Consider the following 20608-nt stretch of genomic DNA (forward strand, 5'->3'; position numbering starts at 1 on the left):
CTGGATGCAAATGACTGGACACAAACAGATGAATAATTTGATATAAGTGAAGCTATATCTTCCACATTCTTAGTCTTATGAGGGAGGGGGCTTCAAAGAGAAACCCAAAAAGGTCCTCTTGAGTATCCAACCTAAGATGGAGTGGAATTATGCCTCGGCATTTCCATTTGCTGATGACTTTCTGAGTCACAATCAAGTCTGGAGTCCCTGACAACACCAATATCATATTCACAAAATGACAAAAGTTGAGTATAATATCCATCATGTTTATTAATAATGATACCAATATGTACATCTGCATTTAAGAATGATAAAGCGCTTTACATTAAGACTACACATTGTTGTACAATCTTACACTAGGGTGCACTTGACCTTTTCTGTAACAGCGTTCTCAGTACAACAAGGTTATTCCCACATAACAGGGCAGGACACACTTGCTGCTCCTGACAATAGAGCATGCTGGTTAAAACAACACGCCAGCTGTCTGTCACCTTTCAAATTACGATGCTCAAATACTCGCCATGAAAACGTGAACCACGCGCGTCATATTATGTGAAAGATAACCTTTTTGCTTGGATTCAGCCAAACTCATAAACAATCAAACATGAAAGCATTCAACATATCTGATTGAACACCTCCTCCCCCTCCCCTCTCTTCTCCTTAGAATGTATTGGCACTTAACCGAAATCATTCAGAAAACCATCATTGATAGGTCCTTTTGTGACTAGTCATTCTGTACACAGCACAGCATGATTTTGACTACATAGACAATCTTTGTGGTGATACAGCACATGTACAATAGAAAGACTATGAGAGAGCTCGGAAAAATAAGCTCACACCAACCTCCAGATGTGCTCTGAAAGGCAGTGTATACATATTCAACTGACTGACCCCCTAAAATAGGCTTCGTTTGTTAAAAATAACACAATCAGGGTGACCATAGAAAAAACTGATTTGCCTGGATAGAACAAGGGTAATTTCATTCCCAAAAGATAAATTCTTCCTTCTCCAGCTATTTAAAGTTCCAACTGATATAACAAAAATATACCAAAAAATATAGATTAACATCCAATCTTCATGATGTTTTCAAGATATACACATACAAGTATACTTTCTTGAAGGTGACAATTTCTTCGCATATCATCTTGCAATAAAAAATCTGATATCTGGCACCAAAGACTCTTCAAAATCACTTCTAACATCGTGAAATATTTGCACTGCTAAATATTGACAAATTCTTTCATTTTCGATTGGCAGTAAATTCTGCGTTTGCTGCCAAAATTGAATAGTTGTGCATAAAACCTGATAAAACTTTAATTTTTGTCCGTTTCAAGTTTGCAATTTACAGCACATTTGCAAAAATAAATAAACTACTTGCAAAAAATTCATGGCTTACAAGTAACGACCATCACTGCACATTGGTGTCAAAGGTATCTCTTCCCTTATTTAATGGCTCATGCAAGTCAATCAATTCTAATAAATATTTCTACCCTCATGAGAGAAAAAAATGTTCATCTGAATAAGCACTTTGTCGAGTCAGAAGGATATATCGATCGGTGTCCATATACAAAAGATAAACGTCAATCATTGCAGATACTGAGCTCTGACGACTTTGGTGCTTTTCTCTACAAACCAACTACCTGGCAAATCAAAATCCTCCCTAAAATTGCCAAATGAACAACTCTAACGGTCGGACAATCTACAAAGTATCCATACAAAAATAATGCCAATTGAAAAAGCCTATTTCATCACGCAAAATACTATTGATAAAGAAGCCTGTCCAAGCTAATAAGGACTCACTGAACCCCTTGCCTTCCACGTATCTGCTTCATGCATGACCCTTAGAATGTATGCATTCACAGGTATGTGGTGACGTATTACATACAACCTATCAACATTTCTCATATATCTCCAATTCCAACTGAGGTACTCTAAAATTGTATCTACAATGGATATGTACACGATAATCATCAATCGATTATTTCACAATTGCTTATAGTACTATTTACAATCAAATGTGTTGGATATCATGAAATACAACAATGTTTATTATGATAATGAAATCACTCAAACCTACTGCATCAAAGAACACTCAAGAATTGAAATCATCCATTCCTTATACCCGAAGACCGACAAATATGCGCAGAATGATGTTTCAACTGATTCTGTGCAAATGTCGATAACACATGATTAGTTTTTTTGCTCACTTCATTCACCATATAATAATTAAACCAGCAAAACTCCACTGCCAAGGAAAAAACAAAAGTTTTCTCATTACTAAGTAAACTCAAAAGCACGAACTGATGCAATAGATTTAGCAATTGTGTTTTTCCCCAAAAAATATTATCTGCGTAAATTAGAGAATATTTTCAAAATACTCTGTGAAAACACAAACACACTAGATACCTAAATATTGACCTCAGAGTACAAAATCAACAGAACACATAAATCAATATAAATTAACTCAAAATCAATTTGTAATATTATGAATGAAAAGATAGAAGATTATCAGAATACATAAGATCGAAGCACTTGAATTCCATGATTTCAGAAGAGTGCAGAAATGAAAATGCTCGCAATGCCAAGATTATTTTAACATAACTCAATACTCCAAAAGCTTATGGAACTCTGGTCGGAAGCAATGATTTCCTGATCATGAAAGCAGAAAATAACCCATGACATCTTTGACAACATAATTTAGAAATACAATTTGAACTTTTCAATGTGTCTTCAGATCTACAAAAAAAACATCACTTTGAAGTAATGTTTTATTGGATATATCTGATACAATACAAGGTCATAACCCTTGGTCATAACTTTAACAAACGTGAATACAGTTTTCTACACGTGAATTGATGATTTAGTACCGGGGATACACATAGGTGAAACAGTATAGTTCTTGTTTCCTGAAACATTACATAGGTACCATTTATGATGCTACAACATCAACAGCTTCAACTGACAGTTTTAACTTCAACAGTTAACCTATAATGATCGAACGACCAGCCTGAATTTAGTCAGTTACAAATATATAACAGTCGGTTATCTACTCCAAGATCATTTTCAGCCCAGCACAAAGTGTCGATACTAACAGTAACATGTACAGTTGTCTTATGCTTTAGAATACACCTGAACCTACACAGGTACGACTGGCAAGATGAAAATCTCAAGAGAACATTACAACAGCGGTAAAGAGGTGATCCTTAATATTCTCAACAGCCATCATGCCATGGGAGGATGAAAGCAATCAACCCAAAGCTGTCAGTATTCAAGCACATTTAGAAAGTAACTGTCCATCCTCTTTCTTCTGTCAAATATCGCGATAGAGCGCATCTCCTCCATTTGTCTCTGAAGCGATTCACAAAACTGTGTAGTAAACAAGGACAGGACCGTAGTGGGATAGCCACACTCAGTAAAGCCTAACAACACACAGCACATAAAGTTCTGACATCTGTGCTGTTTGACATAACCAGCAGATATAATGTGATTATCATAACCACAGCGGACAACCATTTCCCTTCAAGATCTGCTCTAGATTAAGCTACGTGGGAAGGTACCTATCACACTGAACTCTGCTTATGGAACTTGACCGCACCACTTGGAGAAAGGCCACCTTCACTTTGGCTCGTTGTGACAGTATTCTGAAATGTCTTGACCACATTGGGCTCAGGCAGGGGTGGCAACTTAACTTGATGGTTTGGAACACTGGGAGGTTTACCTGCAAGAAGGGAATAAGCTTCTATATGAAAACAGGGTCAAAGGTCCTGAATGGAGGTAACCTTGAGTGTTACTCTGAATCACTCGGTCTCAGAACTGCATGGCCAGCTGGCTTTGTCTCCCAATATTAATCTGAAACTGATGTTATTAGTTATCTCAGCATTAATATAAAACTTAAAAGGAGGGATAAAATCTCAAATGATGAAAAATAACTATTACTTCACATGAAATCAAGACGATTTACAAACTTAAAACTAAACATTCAAATTATATAATATCAGCAAGACATAAGCATGATTCAAAAGCAACTTTAAAGAGGAAAACTCTGAATTCCAAGTGAAATTTGGTGGGGTTTTAATTGAATAACCTGGTATTTGAAATAGCATGAGCCAGCCAAGCCAGGCCAAGTGGCGACCAGCAGTGAGATCCACTTGCTGAACAGAACTGAGATGGAGGTGCACTACTTGGGGTATAAACTTGGGGTGAAATTCGTTTTAGCACTGCTTTGTCTAAGGGTATGGGTGTGGGTTTTATTTTCGGCTGCCAGACACACGAGTGGGAAGGGTATGGGTGTGGGTTTTATTTTCGGCTGCCAGACACACGAGTGGGAAGGAGTCTTATGGAGGCATTAGTTTTGTACAGGAAGAAAATGCATCAAACTATGAAGAGTAGAATGAGGCATAAGGCAACTACATTGCCAAGAATGGCTAATGGTTATGGAAAGTGTCAACCAATCCCTGGCTAGTGGAATGAAGTTATAAACACCAAGCGGTTGAGTTAGGGGAGATGGAGGTATTAGCAGAGAGAGCAGTCCAAGGATTGGACCTGGAACACCCAGCACTGCTACTCACCCGACAAAGAGAAGTCGCCCATGTTACCATTATGGATAGATAGGCTGTGTAGACTGGGCAGAAGCAGACTCCCCTGGAAACAAAGGTCAGAAGTCAGAGGTCAAGGTCAGAGTGTTTCAAGGTCATGATACTTATCTATACTTTGATTGTTTAGAGAAATAGGCAGGTTACGCAGTAGATCTTGATATGTCAATGATACACATTGGAGAGAGAATGAATGAATGACTTAGAAAGAATGGCATCAAAGAATGCTTGGTTATTTTGCATTTTTATAACAAAATGTCAGTAAAACCGTTAGATTCATATAAAATCTATCGTCATCAAGAACACGCTAACACATGTTGATCATCAGGAACTGATATCGTCAATCACAGTAATTGTTGGAATTAGATATGGTGATTCGGAAACATGCATACTTGCAAATGCTCCTAGACAATATTGATTGAACATTTAGCTTCACATCAAACACCAAGGTACATGGTACAAACCAACTGATTTGAAATGTGTATGTCTATTGCTGTTTGAAACACTCTGACAAACACCAAAAGCTATGAAAACTGACAAATTAGCCCCAAAGCAGACAGATCAAGAAATCTCTTGAACCTGTAGTTACAAAATGCTTGATCATTCTCAAAATAAAAAATATGTCTACCAAGACACCCATGGCATGATGAAACAAAATATCCTAAGCTAATAATTATCAACAGCAAAGCAACCAAAAGTTAAACAAAGCAAGGGCATGACATATGCACAGTGCAATGTGTGCATATGCACAGTGCAATATGTGTGCTTAGTGTAATACATTAAATGAATGGCTTGGGACTTGCAAGGGGGAGAGATACTAATACTATACAACAGAATGAGGCAAAGCTTTGGTTCTTGTTGAAGGTTCCTCTTCTGTATGACTTGAGTGAAAGATGTACAACAACAACTACAACTTTTACATTACAATGGCCCTCGGTGAAAAACATCGCACAATATCATTATTGTTATTGCTTGCCATCACTATTTCTCTGAAGAAAGTTAGCCTATTGAGAAGTATTTGTGTCCCTTTTGAAGGAAAAGAGCAGAGAAAGGTTTAGCATAGATTCACTGTTTATAAAATACAGGCTGTATGTACAGCACCAACATGTCATACAGTAGAAATTACAATAAGTGGCCGCCGCACAAAATCAGAAAGGACCAAGATTTTTATTGATGCATGGTCACAGCCAATACAAGTCGCACTTCATCTTTGAAAGGGCCTTTTGTGTTCAATTTCTGGTAACTGTCGCAGAGGGTCGGTCAAGCCATTCAGGAAACACCATCAACCCAGCCTCTAATGAAATTGAGGACTGTACCTACTCATTCAGTGGTTTGAATGGATTTCTGCTTCATCATCATGTATGAATAAAAATCTAGCCCTTTTCTGATTTAGCAGTGGCACTCATTGTAATTTCTACAGTACAAGCACAGGTTTGTCTTAAGGGTCATGCAATGTTTTCAAGGACAGTTTCATACAGGATTGAGTTGCATTTATAGGCTACCTGATGCTAATGATTCGTTACTTGCAGCGTTGTCTAATTGTTGATCTAGATGAGGAAAGAACACAAATTGAAAGATGAAAAAAATGTTAGATCGGTGTCAGGTGAGAGGTGAGGTTCACTTTAGTAGCCACTCTTGGAGTAGAAGAGAAGACAACACATCTCTTATGAAGGTGCTGTCCGCATAAATGACGATTACAAGCGTGCACAGCCGCCATGGCTGCCACAGAATGTAACGCTCATTTAAACAACGGTGTCATCAACATTGGAAACGGTGCAATCATTAAATGACAGTAATATTTTCAACTACTATGGTTATGAGGAACACTACAAAAAACATTAGTTGTGTCGCATTGCATGTTATGACTACTTTCCTCACTTACTCAAAACTGTCATTTCAATTTCAGGAGAGTCATGTCGAGGACCTTTTGAGAAAGTAAATGGATATTCAAGTCACAATAAGAAATTCATGAGTCCTGCACCCAGCCTGTTTTCGTCCCTTGATTCAAATGAGTAGAATTTGTAATGGCTGCTTGTAAAGAACCTTGGCGGCGTCCCCTAATCCACGATACATAATTATCAAATCTACCGAGTTTGACTTGTGACGAAAATAATTTGAAATGCAGCAAGTATTCCTCATCCAAGAGATGTCCAATTCCAGTCACCAGCAACAGGCCAATGCAATTCACCCCAAACATTCCGCAGCCATACCAAGCACCCGTAATCCTCACACCACACATGACTTACATAAAGAGTCACAAAACAATCTTCCCTACAAATTTGAAAATGATACTGAACATGTGGCCATGGCCATATCTTTCACTTGCCCTAATGGCTGTGTGAACAGGCAAAAGTTGGGTGATATCGACCACATAGTAATCTATGACTAACTTCAGCCAAAAGCATACAGAACCACTCCTCTATCAAAAGTGCTGTTTTGGGGAAAAACGGATGACCTGGGGAAACGGATTAAACCTCAACCCATGCAAGCAGTCAAGCTTTCACTTACAATGATAAACATAACTCTTTGTCTCAGGGTCATATGTCACTTTTGGGAGAGTTAGAACATTTGGAGTATACAGCATGCATCGGAGAATTCGATGGCTCAGTTGACTATCCAATGACTGTGCGAGTGGTGCACTTAATGATGTGAAATGACATTCGAGGCAGGATTTAAAGTGGTTTGTTTTGACTAAGTTGATTTTCAAGGACACTGTCACAAGAAGTATAATCTTAGTCCCCCCTACATTGATATTGGTGAAGAACACTCCAATTACGGTAAGTGATGGTCAGTAAATTCTGCCAGTGCTACTGACTATGTGATGGTGAAAACTTACCATTAATTGGTGGTAATCGATTATTTGAGTGCGTCTGATAGCCATGGGGATCTACACTGCCGTGTGGTGTGGCAGAACCATTCCGATCTGAAGAATTGGACTGAAACAATAAGAGAATTTCAAATCAATATCACTGAATTATGAATGAGAAAGAAGGAGCTTCCTTAAAATGAGCATTGAAAACACTGCTCAAATGGTAAGTGAGGAAAGACAGAGAATTCAAAGCCTGGATTTCAATCCAGGAAGCACTTAGATTCAATTCTATTGTGTATATGGATCAGTGATTGACACCTCATCATCTTTATACCACCAAGGTTTTTGCATCTTATCAAGACCCCAGCTACACTACAAGGGGGTACAAAGTATGAGGTTCAAGATGACACCTCACCTGTGAGTGTGTAACCGTCGTCGACCCATAGTTCTCATGCCGCACATTCACAGCATTACTCTCCTTGATACCATCAGTCGTCACATTTTCGGGTAGGCTGAGTACAGTCTGCGGCTCTGGAACCACAAATCCTCTTCTATCTAACAAACTGAAGAAAAAAGATAACAAAGTTAATTATATTAAAAGCATTTTTTGGATTGTAATTATCCTGTTTACCTATCCAAGTTGACTGGGTGATTTTTGTCTTACAGAAATCGATGAGAGTCATGTGATTCTGGCTGCCTGCATAGTGTCTTCTGTTCCAGATTTGCTCATGTCACGAACAAGTCTGTCGATTCCCTTAGTCAGTATGCATGAAAAAGACTTCTTGTTGACAGAGAAATAAGCTATTCCTTTGAGTTACAGTTGATCACAGTATTGTAAGTCTTCTTCAAAGCTTCTTTACAGGAGCTCCTTGGCAAATAAAACAAGTGAGAACATGTTCCACTCAAAGACGCAACCTCTGACAAAATTATTATTGAACCGAATTGTTTCATATCTTATGTGTACTTACCTAGGGGGTGTAGGCCCGCATAACACATTACAACAATTCAACATCACTGTTCCCTTCGTATAAGGATTAGCATTATCTTGACCACGTTTAGCAGAAAATGTGCCTTTGATCTGCAAATAGAGGAAGAACATGTACTGGTACTGGTATTGAGATGTGAAAAGAGTGGCAAGTTAATACTATATTACTACAGTATAACATAGGACAGAAGATAGGACATTTCTAACGGCAACAGTTTTGCAAAAGTGAGTTTACAAAATCAAATAGGTTGGGGACGGTCAACCAATAAGTGCATGATACAAAACAAGATGAACTGAAAATGATCTTTGTTCAATCTTTTCTCTTGATGACAGTGACATGGGAAAAGGTACTGCATGCTCAAACATTGAAGGATCTAAACTTTTTCATTCTTTTGGAGTTGCATGAGTTCTGAATATTTTGGGTAGCAATCCTGTAGTGTACCAGGGGTCAGCAGTAACCATACGTCACATACCAGACACCATAGTGGGATGCTACAATATGGATACCATCTACCAAGTTTCATACAACTATCATAACTACTATTACCACATCGAAAAATTACATGTTGACACCTACAATTATTTTTATCCAAGTACCGATCTATAAACTAGTTAGCCAGCCATCACTTCATCAGTCTACCCAAAAAAGAAACATTGCTAAGTGTAACAGAAAACAGCTTGGCTGGAAGCTTTTGTGCAGTGCTGTGTGTTGTCAGCAGAGCCAGGTCATGTGTGCACACTCACTGTTCAAAGTTAGCACATGGCGATCGCTCTGGATGTGATTCTTATTTCAATATTCAAAGGGTTAAAACTGGACTGGAGGTAGATTTTAGTAGAAGTAGATATAAAATTGATAACAGGCATCAGTTAGAGCAAAGACGGAATTGCGCTCAAGAAAGGGGGGAAGTTATTCTGTGCTGACCACACAGTTGAGTGGCCTGAACAAAAATTGCATGTTTTTGTAATCATTCTACTTCTAGCCGCCTTGAGAATTGTGTCACTCCTTTGCCTTTTTCTCAGGCATGTATCTTTTTCCACCACAAGAGCATTTCTTTGAAAACTTTGTTAGAAGTAACTTGAAACAATTAAAATGCAAACACTGAAGAAGCTCATTTACATAACTGCGTAAAACACCAAAGCAAGCAGTTAAAGCGAACATTGCAATTTTTAAACATGCACTTAGATAATTTGAAAAACCTGCATTCCGCTGTTTTTAGGAAATGAATTTTCTAACCATCTCGGGGGAAAAAGCTATAAAATTAACATTCGGAACAAGAAAAATTAGGGATTATTATATCAAAAGCATGCATTGGCATGAAAATATTGTTGAGATGTGATTACAAGGGGTTTTATCTTTTTTACCACCAATTCAAAGCCTTCCGTGACCAACCATTTTACAGCAGTAGCAAGTTTTTGCAATCAACCATCCACACACCCCACTCCAGACAATAAAGGCAAGGTCTTCAGATGGCAGTTAACATACTGTAAACCTCACGTTTGCTCCTGTATTTTAAAGATAGCTTTGCCCCGCAAAGATGTTCATCTATCAAGAATGGCCATATTGAACCAGGTAAGAAATTTCCATGAAAATGTAAAATTTTCGGCATTTCCATTTTCTTCATCAATGACTGCAAGGATAGTCACAGCCATGTGAATTGCACTCATTAAATCTCCATAATGTTCCCCGAGAAAAGTTTAATTTTGGACATTTGAAGCAAAGGCAGTGAGGTTCACAGTACCGGCATTTTATAACTTACGTCCTCATTGGTCGAATGGGCTTGACATATCAAGTTTGTGTGATAGATCATGAGACCAATCACAGTCCATGATGACACAAACGACACCAGGCCGACTAGGATGGTGAGCAGGTTAAGGTCATACTCAAAAGAACAATTTGTCAAACTTAGAGTACACAACACAAGACAACACAAGTAGATGATCCATTATAAAGTAAGAATTGATGGATAGTAAGCTTAACCCATGGAACCTTGCACATTTGAATACACGTAGGCCTAATATTTTTTAAATATAGAAAGGCTGTTTCTTGATATGAATGAAATCAGTTGGGAGTACCCGGTAAAGAATATTTCACACTTTCCACAGCCCACTGCTCTTAAGAGGGGATGTTCAAGGTGAGGGATAGTGCAAGCAAACAGGCTCAAGCTCTGATCCAGCGCAAGTATGGACACTCAGGATGGGAATATTTACAATGAAGGATGGTTAAATACTGTACAAAGAAGTTTTTAAATCATTGTCACTGAGAATCGTTGTATTCAGGGGCAAGATAGAAGTTGTAATCAAATCAAATGAATGATACCGGTACTCAAATGCCAATAAATCAGAACTGCACCAGATTTTGGAATCATATTTGATATCATCATATTTTTTCAGTAGGGTAATCAGGATGATTTGTTTTTTATGCTGGAAGTTAGTATTAACTAATAGGCAGGTAAGTTTGTCATAAGGGTTTGATGCATAGGATTTGCTACTTATATCATGAGTCTGTTGAACTTCAGTTTATAACTGAAGACCAACCGGTAGCTTTTATCTACAGGCGCAAGCGAGATTGATGCAGACTAGATGAGAGACCTCTACATGTATAAGTTGAGTTCACTAACTTACACTCTCATTTGTGGATTTTTCTGAGCACAATAACATGGTGTGGTAGACCATCATACCAATAGGACTCCACAGGGAGATAAATACTATGAGAATAGTTATAACACTGCACTTGGTTAAGGAATATGATCAACAAACGCCTTGACAAATAGCTAGTCTGTATGTCGCATGAAATAGGAGTTAGAGCTGTGCTTACACAAAGCAACTCTGGCGGTCATTCAAAGGAAGCAGGCAAAAAACAAGAACATTTTCAGTGACATTCAGCAGCCTTCTAAAGAAGGTAAAGAGTAAGACTTCAAAGGCAGCCTAAACCACAACTGACAGTTTACAGAGGATTTGAAGCAATTCAAGACATCTTGTGTTAGATACATGCACACACTTACACTACAGAAAGTCAAACAAAACAAAAGGAGCGGGTGCAAAAAGGTTAATAATAGTTCTGATATCTGGACATCTGTCAGTTTCCACTACAAGGTCAAAACATGAAGGCTTTAGTATCCTTATGTTTTCTATGATTGAAAACAAAGATCCTTTGAGAGTTACAAGATTCAAACAGAGTCAGGAGTAGAACACAGATAGAATATTCACACATCTTGGTTAATTTTCACACTACGGTAATTCTAATCTATGAGTCCTGGGTACTAATAGCAAAAGAAATCGCCATCCTTCTCTCTGATAAACATGAGAGGCTGATTGCTGTTTTTTTGTTTTTTGAGTACCCAGACCATGACAGGACCTGTCGATCAGACTTACATCTTCATTTGTTGAGATATCTTGGCAAATGAGGGAGGTGTGAAATCCGGCCATACCGACTGGGGTCCAGAATGATATAAATGTAATGAGAGCTACTACCACAGTGCAATATGTTAAGGAATGAACTAAAATATAACAAAGCAAGCAGCAGGCATTAAAGCAAGGAGAAATAAAAATCGACTTGAAACAAAATTATAAACGGAACAGTTTAAAATGTAAATTCAGAATAATTCTATTTAATTTCTCTCATATTCTATAACAATGACCTGATTCTTTTCACTTTTAATTGGGTATGAGGACTACAGGAGACAGCATCACCATTGTATTCGAGCGAATGGTTGGTATAGTTTTTACACTGAATACCACCAAGTAGCATTTCAACTTCACAAGGAAAATGGAGACGAAATCAAGGAAACGATGAGCAGAAAAGATTAGCAGGCAAGACAACGTCATAAAACAAACTTTCTTCTCCGATATCCATAACAAATCAAATGTTTTCTAGTGGCCAAGTTTGGGGTCTATCAGGAACAGAGGTTGGTACACAAAATTCACAAGAGAGGGCAATTCTTTTGAAACGGGTTAAGGACACTGAACGTTTTAGAAGCAAATAAAGTGTTGAAGTCAGAGCAGAACATGGAGATGCAAATGCAGAATGTCAGAAAAACAAGTATCAAAAGCAGAAAATGAAGAGGACGCTGGAAGCGGGAAAAGAGAATTTCAAAGGTGAAATTTCATCAAAATACAGTCAGCAAGGAAACTCGAGCAAAACTATGAAGAAAGAAAATGAAAATAAACATTCTCTGGACTAACTGAATACAAATCAGTCTACTTTTTGTATAGGCTGTTTCATCTAAAAAATTTCTTGTAAAAACAATTTTCTTTTGTAAACCTCCAAGGACTATAAGTGTGAAGCATTCTCCCTCTATGTGAATAGAAATAGGTAGGTCGCAATAAAGTTTCTCGCTGACACCATTATTGATAATATTGGTCAGTCCATGGAAATTTCCATTCTTAAACTTGATCAAATACTGTTTCTTTTGTTATGCTCATCCAGAGAATATGAAAATTGAGCTTGATGCGCAAGGACTTAAACTTACATCCTCATTTGTTGATATACCAGTAGCGACCAGGAAGGTATGGAAACCCGCCATGCCAACCATCTGCAGTATGACGCAGATGTCTATGATACCAACAATACAAGTGCGACGCAAGTTAAGGAGGTTTAAGATGTTATTTTTATAAGTGGAACTCGGATGGCTAAACTTGCAAACAATACGAGAAATGAGAACATCTTATTGAAGAGGCTGGACAAAGTCTACGCTTGAAGAAACAGTCAACTTTCTTGAGCAGGACTGTCCATGTCACCAGAGCAAACCCCTAACCAACAAATCAAAACGAGCAAATTATGAAATCAAGCCCCTGGGAATTTGTCAAGAATGACTCCATAGCCAAAAGTTGCTGATCACCCTAGGCTAAGTCAAAGCCAGAACCAGGAGGTTGTACAAATTAAGTTACTCGTCTGATCTTCTTGCCTGGAATCCTCAACAACCAAACACAGAATTCTAAATTCATTCAAGATTACAATAGCCAGGAGACTAGCACTGGGTACATGCAAGACAGTTCAATACATATACCCGCTTTCAAAATGTAGCAAGTTGTACTCTAAGTCCTCTTAAAGATATTTATTACATCTGATACAGAAAGAGAGATGAGACCAGGAGAATTATGACATCAGGCAAATCAATTCTTCAGGATATCACGTCTTCATTATGATAGGGGCAGCTTTTTTCCAAATCACACTGTATCTCCATCATTAAACATTCGGTCTCCTCACTTTCATCACAGACTCCCACATGTACCAGATATAACAAAACCTTTACGAAACAAAAGTTAACCTAAATATATCCAGTCAAACAATAAAAAACGTTATCTTATTCTCAAGATCAAGATGACACACACATGCTTTGCACAACAATCATACATGCATTCAGAAATATCAGGCAAGTGGGGATGAGTTATTCAAGTCCAGGATACCAAGATCGTCACTCACAGGGCCACTGTGTTACATTCATATTGTGCAAATGCATTAAAGGAGACAACTACTCTACTTTCTAAACCGAAACAGCTCCAGACAACCTTGATTAAATTTGTTTCTGGTACCTCTGGGACATATAGTATATTATCCTCTGTTCACCATCTCTTAATCCATTATTGATACAAGATATAATCATCCCAAGAGTAAGAGGTGTTCAAATCAAGAGAAATCTGCCCAGGAGCAGAATGCCTGCTGAGGGTACTAATCAGATTCATTTGAAAGTCAATATTTTAATTGATATTCCTTCCACCACATACCGTATTTTATGGCATTGCATACCAGTAGATTTGTTAGCACCAATCGAGCTGAAGCAGCAGCGAGTGTGTATCACTTCAGCTTCAAGTACCAATGATGATTGCCTCGGAATTGCACATGAGCCTTTACAGCATTCTTTTTATTCTCCACTACACGCTTTTTCTTCAAATTAAGATCAACCCTCAGTTAAATGACTTTTGGACTCCATTTCCAAACCAAATATTTCTCAACTGATAGAAAACAGTTTGGGACAATATTTTCGTTAAGTTGGATGTTGGATTTAGAAAAGAAAACGAAACTCGAAATTTACACTGGAATAATTTGAATAATGGAAAAGACAATGAATTGGGATTGTTGAACGGACAAAGTATCGGATGACATGGTGGATGCAGACTTACGATTACAGGCTTCAGATGGAATGGGTACAACAATGAACAACTAGGCACAAACAACAAGGCTAGTACATGATGCAAATACACACAAATAGTGCAGGAGTCAGACAACAATGACTAAAACAATGACTAGACATGTTCAAATGCAAGGCAAGAAGGTCAAAGGTCATGATACTCACATCTTCATTGGTTGTTTGGTTAGATGTTGTCAAATACGTGTGAAATCCCGCCAAACCGATAATGGACCAAATGGAAAAGAAACAGACTATCGCTTCTAATATAGTGGCAAGGGATTAAGGATAAATGACAGCACAATCACTGAAGAGAGGCTAAACTTTGACAGGGACCATAAACCTAAACATACCCTGACTTTTAACATCTAAAGAGGGGAAGAACTAATATGAAACAGCACCAAACGTAAGGTTGAAATTAAAGATTCTGAAAGTGAAGTGCTTGCTATGACCAAGCAGTGAAACATGATGTATATCATCAGCCACATAGCACTTTGTAAAACTCTGATTAGGTCCTCAGGGAGTCGCATTGCAGAGTATCTGAAATATGGTATCTAAATGGACAGATACCAACTTGAAATGGACAATACAGGTCTCTGTCAGTGTCAAACCATGTGTTGAAGTGGCCATTTTTTGTTCAAAATAGTAAGCCATCTGAAGTTATCACCATTTGCATGTCGGCCAGTATGTTGATACTATACATGAAGAAACTACTGGAGTTGACCAATTATCACAATGGTACAGCACCAACTCTATTCTAAGACTCAAACAAACCATGCAATGATTTCTGACGATTACAGACACACCAAACCAAAGAAAGAAAGCAGGAATCATGAAATCTACAACTTGAGGAATATGTCTAGTCTAAAGTGCCCCACAACTGAGCCATTAAATCACTGTGATTATGATTGTATGTGACAAAAATCACCGGTTTGCAGATGTCATTGCAAGTGCCCACAACAAGAATCGAATCGCCACTACTAACGATCAATATATAATTCAGCAATGACCTGTTTTATTCATAGACGAGAGATCTTTCATAACAGATATCAGCGATTATAATTGCAGGTCACGGTGACTTTAATCACTGTTTGCGTGGTGTTTAACTGATAGAGGAAACAAGACCAAAAGCAAGGAAAATATCCAGGAAAATAGCCAGTGACAAATTAATGTACCCATCTGGGACTCCACTAGTCTCCATTACCATGATAAATGGGACTAAAACATCCAGCGACTTGTTGTCTCTACTTTGCCTTAGTAAAAATTCCCTCATTTATAGTTTAGTATAAATAAAGGACCATGCACTGTTAGTATAGGTAATTCCCATGCACCCCCTCCCACATGGCAACTGTCATTAGGTACATGTAGCACATGTAGCACTTGCAGGCAAAATTTACAGTCACGCTGCCTTCCGACGACTAAATATTTAGTAGATTCACACACAAACACACAGTACACGATTATTACTATGCTAATGTGAGAATTGTGTTAAGACAGGCAACAGGTGCTCCAGCTTGATTAGATGATTTACAATAATGCAGACAGGCACAAAGGCTTATAACATACATGTACACAGAGATAGAGTAGATCATAGAACTCGAGACAACACTCGTCTATCGCCAGGATTTAATCACAAATACTTTTTTATCACAATCAGAATTTGCACGAGCCGGGAAAAGATAATGCAAAAGAACACTCAGGCTAGAACAGAACTAGAATAGAATCTTGAACAAGGACTGCAGACTCAGATCAACTAGCTGGTACAGACAGTGGCTCCTTTAAATGATGCTAAGTAACAGTAGTTCATGGTGACTGACAGAAGATACAGAGACAACCTGAGGTCATTTACTAGAGGACTAGTCTCCATACATGTAGCAATCATCAAACCTTTTAGATCAGATACAACCACATCTATCTTAACCATGTATCTATACTGCTCCAAATGTAAACCTATTTGGATTTCAATCACCAGTTTTCATCATACAGCCCCAAGAGGATATATAGTAGATTCCACAATAAACACACTAAACCATTGAATAGAAACCAGAACAACACTTGAGTATCACTGAACACTCACGGCAAGATAGCTCCTATTTCAGTGTCAACCTCATTACAACATTCACCAACATTCTTCTACATCATTTTTTAATGGAATTTATCATATATCGTACAGTGCAGGTAGTCATATTCACAATTGCTATCAGGGGATAATTTTCAAAGCAGTCTATGAAAACTCTAATTCTAAAGCCTAACTATGTGTAATAATCATATATTATTTGTAAAGGATATCTAGCAGGTGAGTCTCGCATCGCATGGAGAAAATTCTTTTCCTGTGCACCTGAAATTATATGGAAAAAACTTCAAACAATGAAATTACAGTGGAAACCTTACAAAACATTGCTTTAAGTACACTCTGGGATTGCCAGGTCAATCCAACAAGAAGATGATGTTTTCAAATCTCTTTTTATCAAACCTACATGTATTAAGACAGAGACATTTGGAGCCAGTTCACCTGAACAACTTCTACTTGACTACTGCTTAGAGCATACAGAACTGACTCACTCAGTTGCCCATCAACTTGGAAGGCAATTTTCCTCGTGAAAAAAATATAACACAAGGAATTATACTTACTGAGTATAAGATGTGTGATGACGCATGCAAATATGTATATACACAACACGGAGAGTGATAGGATGAACATGTAAAAATAACGATAATTCCTCTTGCCGACACAGTTGCCAACCCATGGACAGTGGTGATCGAATCTCTCTGAAAGAAAAGAATGAAGATGAGCATATAAACATACACATGAATAACAGCTTACATGAAAAGCAGAAATGCGAAAGAAGACGCTCTGTCCTCATAAATTATTTGATGAGACTTGCTGACACTTGTTAAGAGTAATTACTGCCTAAGTTCACCAGTCGTGTTGAAAATAACATCTCTCAGGGGTGTTTGTTAGAAGTGATTTATACTTACCAACACAGTTATCACAGATGCTGCAATGCGAGGCCCTAGGAGGGCGGAATATTTTACAAGTGAAACAGTATTTCAATTTAACAACTTGACCACGGATGACGACTTCTTTCGTGCGAGGTGGTGGCCGATACGTCCCGGGAGACCCAGCAGCAGGGATTTCTAGAATCAATACAAACAAATGTTTCAGGAGAAAAAAGATAATATGTGACGCAAATTGGCAAGAACTTTGCAACTCTATCCATCTGAACCAAAAAGTCACGACTGTTCCACCATGTCCTTGCCTCAAGAAAAGTTAATGTTGGCCAATATTCTGTATTCATACATGCATCCAGTTTGTCACAATTACTTTTCTGGCATAACAACATATTATAAAACTAAAAGAACAAAATTTCTATTCCCAGCAGCAACAGTCTATTGTCGGCTGCTTCCATAAGTTGATACATTATGTAGACTTTTTCAGTTTATGTATGACAGTGGGAAAAAATCTGTGCAGTTAAATAGATTAGAAGCACAGTTAGTCAATCACATCTTGCGGATGATGAGTCACTTCTTCAAGGCATGCGCTGGATTTTAAAGGTTATCCGCCATTTTAATCAAAAACCAAATTGTTATTATTGCAAACAGGGCATTATTGATAAGACTAGAATACAACTTCTTTAAAAATTATATGAACAGAGTAAAGGAATCCATTTGTTTATAATTCAAGCAGAGTTAGAAAATAATTGTAGGACAAACTATTAAACAGTGATAACCCATGTTGGTGAAAGTATTCAGTTAGATGACAACAAAATTGAGCACCTATTTCCGCTCATAAAACATAGGATGATGATACATAATGCGCGCATAAGAGTGCCACAGCCATGTCAGGTTTTTTAAAAGTTAGCCCATAATACAGTTATTGTCAATAGTCATGACAGTGGGATGGAACATTACAACTGCACACATTACATGAGAAATAGATCCAAAAACTAGACCCTTTGGAAAACCTTGCCCCAGGCCTAAAGTGTAAAACAAGCTTACCTATTTGTCTTTCTAAGTCAGCTGCTTCATCAGGGGTGGCCCTGGGTATCACCCCTGGATCACTGAAGCTTGTGCGAAACAATGTAGACATGACGAATATGAAGATTAGACAAGCTATCACTGGTATGACTGGTGATAATTCCGTTGCTAGATATGGACAGCTGTAACAGAATTGAAAATGAGATTAAGATTTCTCCCTGTATTTTATCATTTGACATTTGAAAGGAAACTGAGCGAAGCTTCTGTTCAGAATAGTAAAACCACTGATAATAAGTAATTGATAAGCTGCTTCCTGATCATCCTGGCCTCCCAACTCCTACTAGCCTACATACGTACTGTCAAGTGTATTGCAGATCTGAGGACCCTAAGATGTGCAACAGACAACTTTAATATTTACTCTGAATCAAAATGGTTATTGTTTGCCGTTAGGCGTTGGTTATGTTGGTGATAGGCGTGTTCTAACAGGTATTTGTCTAGATATTTTAAACATTTCCCTCTCCACCAATTGCACACTAGGGATAGGCCTAGCCCTACCAGTGCCAGTACTAAACAAGAAATGCATTGGCTTACAATTACATATCTCTAGGATCTGGTCGTAAACAAGCATAGTGAGACGTGAAAAAAGTTGAGTAGGATGACAAGTAAGACGCTTGAGTCAAAATGTAACGTTGATGCTGTCAACCTTACTTAATTCTACCATAGCTTGAAGAAGTTACGGACAACGCCATATAATATGGTGGTCATCATCATATGATTTAGGTGGCACTTCATTAACATTACAGGATGGCGAGTTACAAAGGAAAGCAATGACAACACCAATACAAAGACGAGAACCGTCAGTGACAGGGTCGTCCACACATAAGGGATGATAAGCATGGTAAGTGACCTGCGTTGACAACGACAACGTCAATGTGAATGAGTGTCAATCAACTTTTAATTTTACTTACTCGAAGGCAAAGAACAGGCCCGATGTTACAATGATCAACACACATGTCAGATAGAATATTCCAGTCTGCCGGGCCATCATCACTCTGCCATTGCAGCAGAACTTGTTCCGGCCTGGGAATACCTGCCATTTTCGTACAGATTTTGGCATCTTTGTGAGATCTTCCTCGGAAAGTTTGGTAGGCGATTCAGTCAAAACAGGAGTGTAAGACGAATCTTTCATGGACACTGGAAGACTTAAACTAGACATAGATCTCCCAAATATGAATCAATATGGTTCCTTTAATAACTAATTTATGTTTTGAACCCACTAACGGCGTTCCATGACGAGTATTTCGGGCAATTTCTGCCATAAATTGAAAGGTTTTCGTTGCAAAATTCGAGAAATTCGTGAATTTCTTCGCAATTTCCCTGAAGTTCCGATGTCCACCAATTTTGTGGGGGAAATCAAACATGGCCGTTCGTAGGTGCAAATGACGTCACAGCGTGGAATTCCGTCAATCATCGTTCAGTATCTATTTTAAGATCATACTCACGTGTCTTTGAACAGTTCATCTACATGTACTACAGGGTGGCCCAGAATTATTTTCCCTCACATAATGGATACACAATAGAATTCTATTATGTAAGGTAAAACCTTTCTTGGGCACCCTGTAGAGTTTCGTGAGTTTCAGTCCTCATCAGCCTCAGGTAGGCCAATGATTTTGACAGGACCCCAGCTGGCACTATCTGAGCTGTAAAAATGTGGAACTACCCAACATGAGTGATCAAACGATCTCAAAACATTGCGGGTATGACCACATCTTGCGTAGTACAAGTTATTCCCGCCAAAAAACTTACCGACAGCACCGATAGTGGCGCTCAGGTCACATTATCCCGACTTGGATATAAAAATAGATTTTATGAGAAAATACTTTCCCCACAAAATTGGTGGACAGAGGAACTTCAGGGAAATTGCTATTTCTTCCGAATGAACCAATACACGCATGCGCGATTGGCCCCTTATGGTCCTGACAATATTTCACAATCCCCTAAAATGTTTAATAATCCCTTATCAACAAGTATGAATCACTTAGAGCAACCATAGGAGACTAGAACATGGTATCTGCGATGTAATTCCCCAGACAGGATAGCTCTTATGCAGCAATAGTTA

The 20608-nt window shown here is 38.2% G+C and overlaps 1 protein-coding gene across 7 annotated transcripts; it reads right to left on the minus strand.

Moving 5' to 3' along the window:
• Positions 1 to 252: 252 nt before the first annotated feature.
• Positions 253 to 20471, minus strand: LOC135488731 (palmitoyltransferase ZDHHC14-like). Of its 7 annotated transcripts, none has more exons than XM_064773494.1 (12): positions 19458 to 20471; positions 18511 to 18671; positions 17491 to 17649; positions 17143 to 17280; positions 16801 to 16849; positions 14680 to 14782; positions 8370 to 8479; positions 7817 to 7964; positions 7429 to 7528; positions 6095 to 6139; positions 4569 to 4641; positions 3581 to 3718 (listed from the first exon to the last, which is right to left on the minus strand). In XM_064773494.1, the coding sequence occupies exons 1-11, from the start codon at positions 19703 to 19705 to the stop codon at positions 4598 to 4600; spliced, it is 1305 nt and encodes a 434-aa protein (XP_064629564.1). In that variant the 5' UTR covers positions 19706 to 20471; the 3' UTR covers positions 3581 to 3718; positions 4569 to 4597. The 7 variants fall into 7 exon arrangements, with proteins under 7 accessions (XP_064629562.1, XP_064629561.1, XP_064629563.1 ...); XM_064773495.1 differs by lacking the exon at positions 6095 to 6139 and adding an exon at positions 6475 to 6516; XM_064773496.1 differs by lacking the exon at positions 6095 to 6139 and adding an exon at positions 7101 to 7139.
• Between the last annotated feature and the right edge of the window lie 137 nt (positions 20472 to 20608).

Source organism: Lineus longissimus, chromosome 5 (assembly GCF_910592395.1).
Source record: "Lineus longissimus chromosome 5, tnLinLong1.2, whole genome shotgun sequence".
In the NCBI taxonomy this organism is placed as follows: Eukaryota; Metazoa; Nemertea; class Pilidiophora; order Heteronemertea; family Lineidae; genus Lineus; species Lineus longissimus.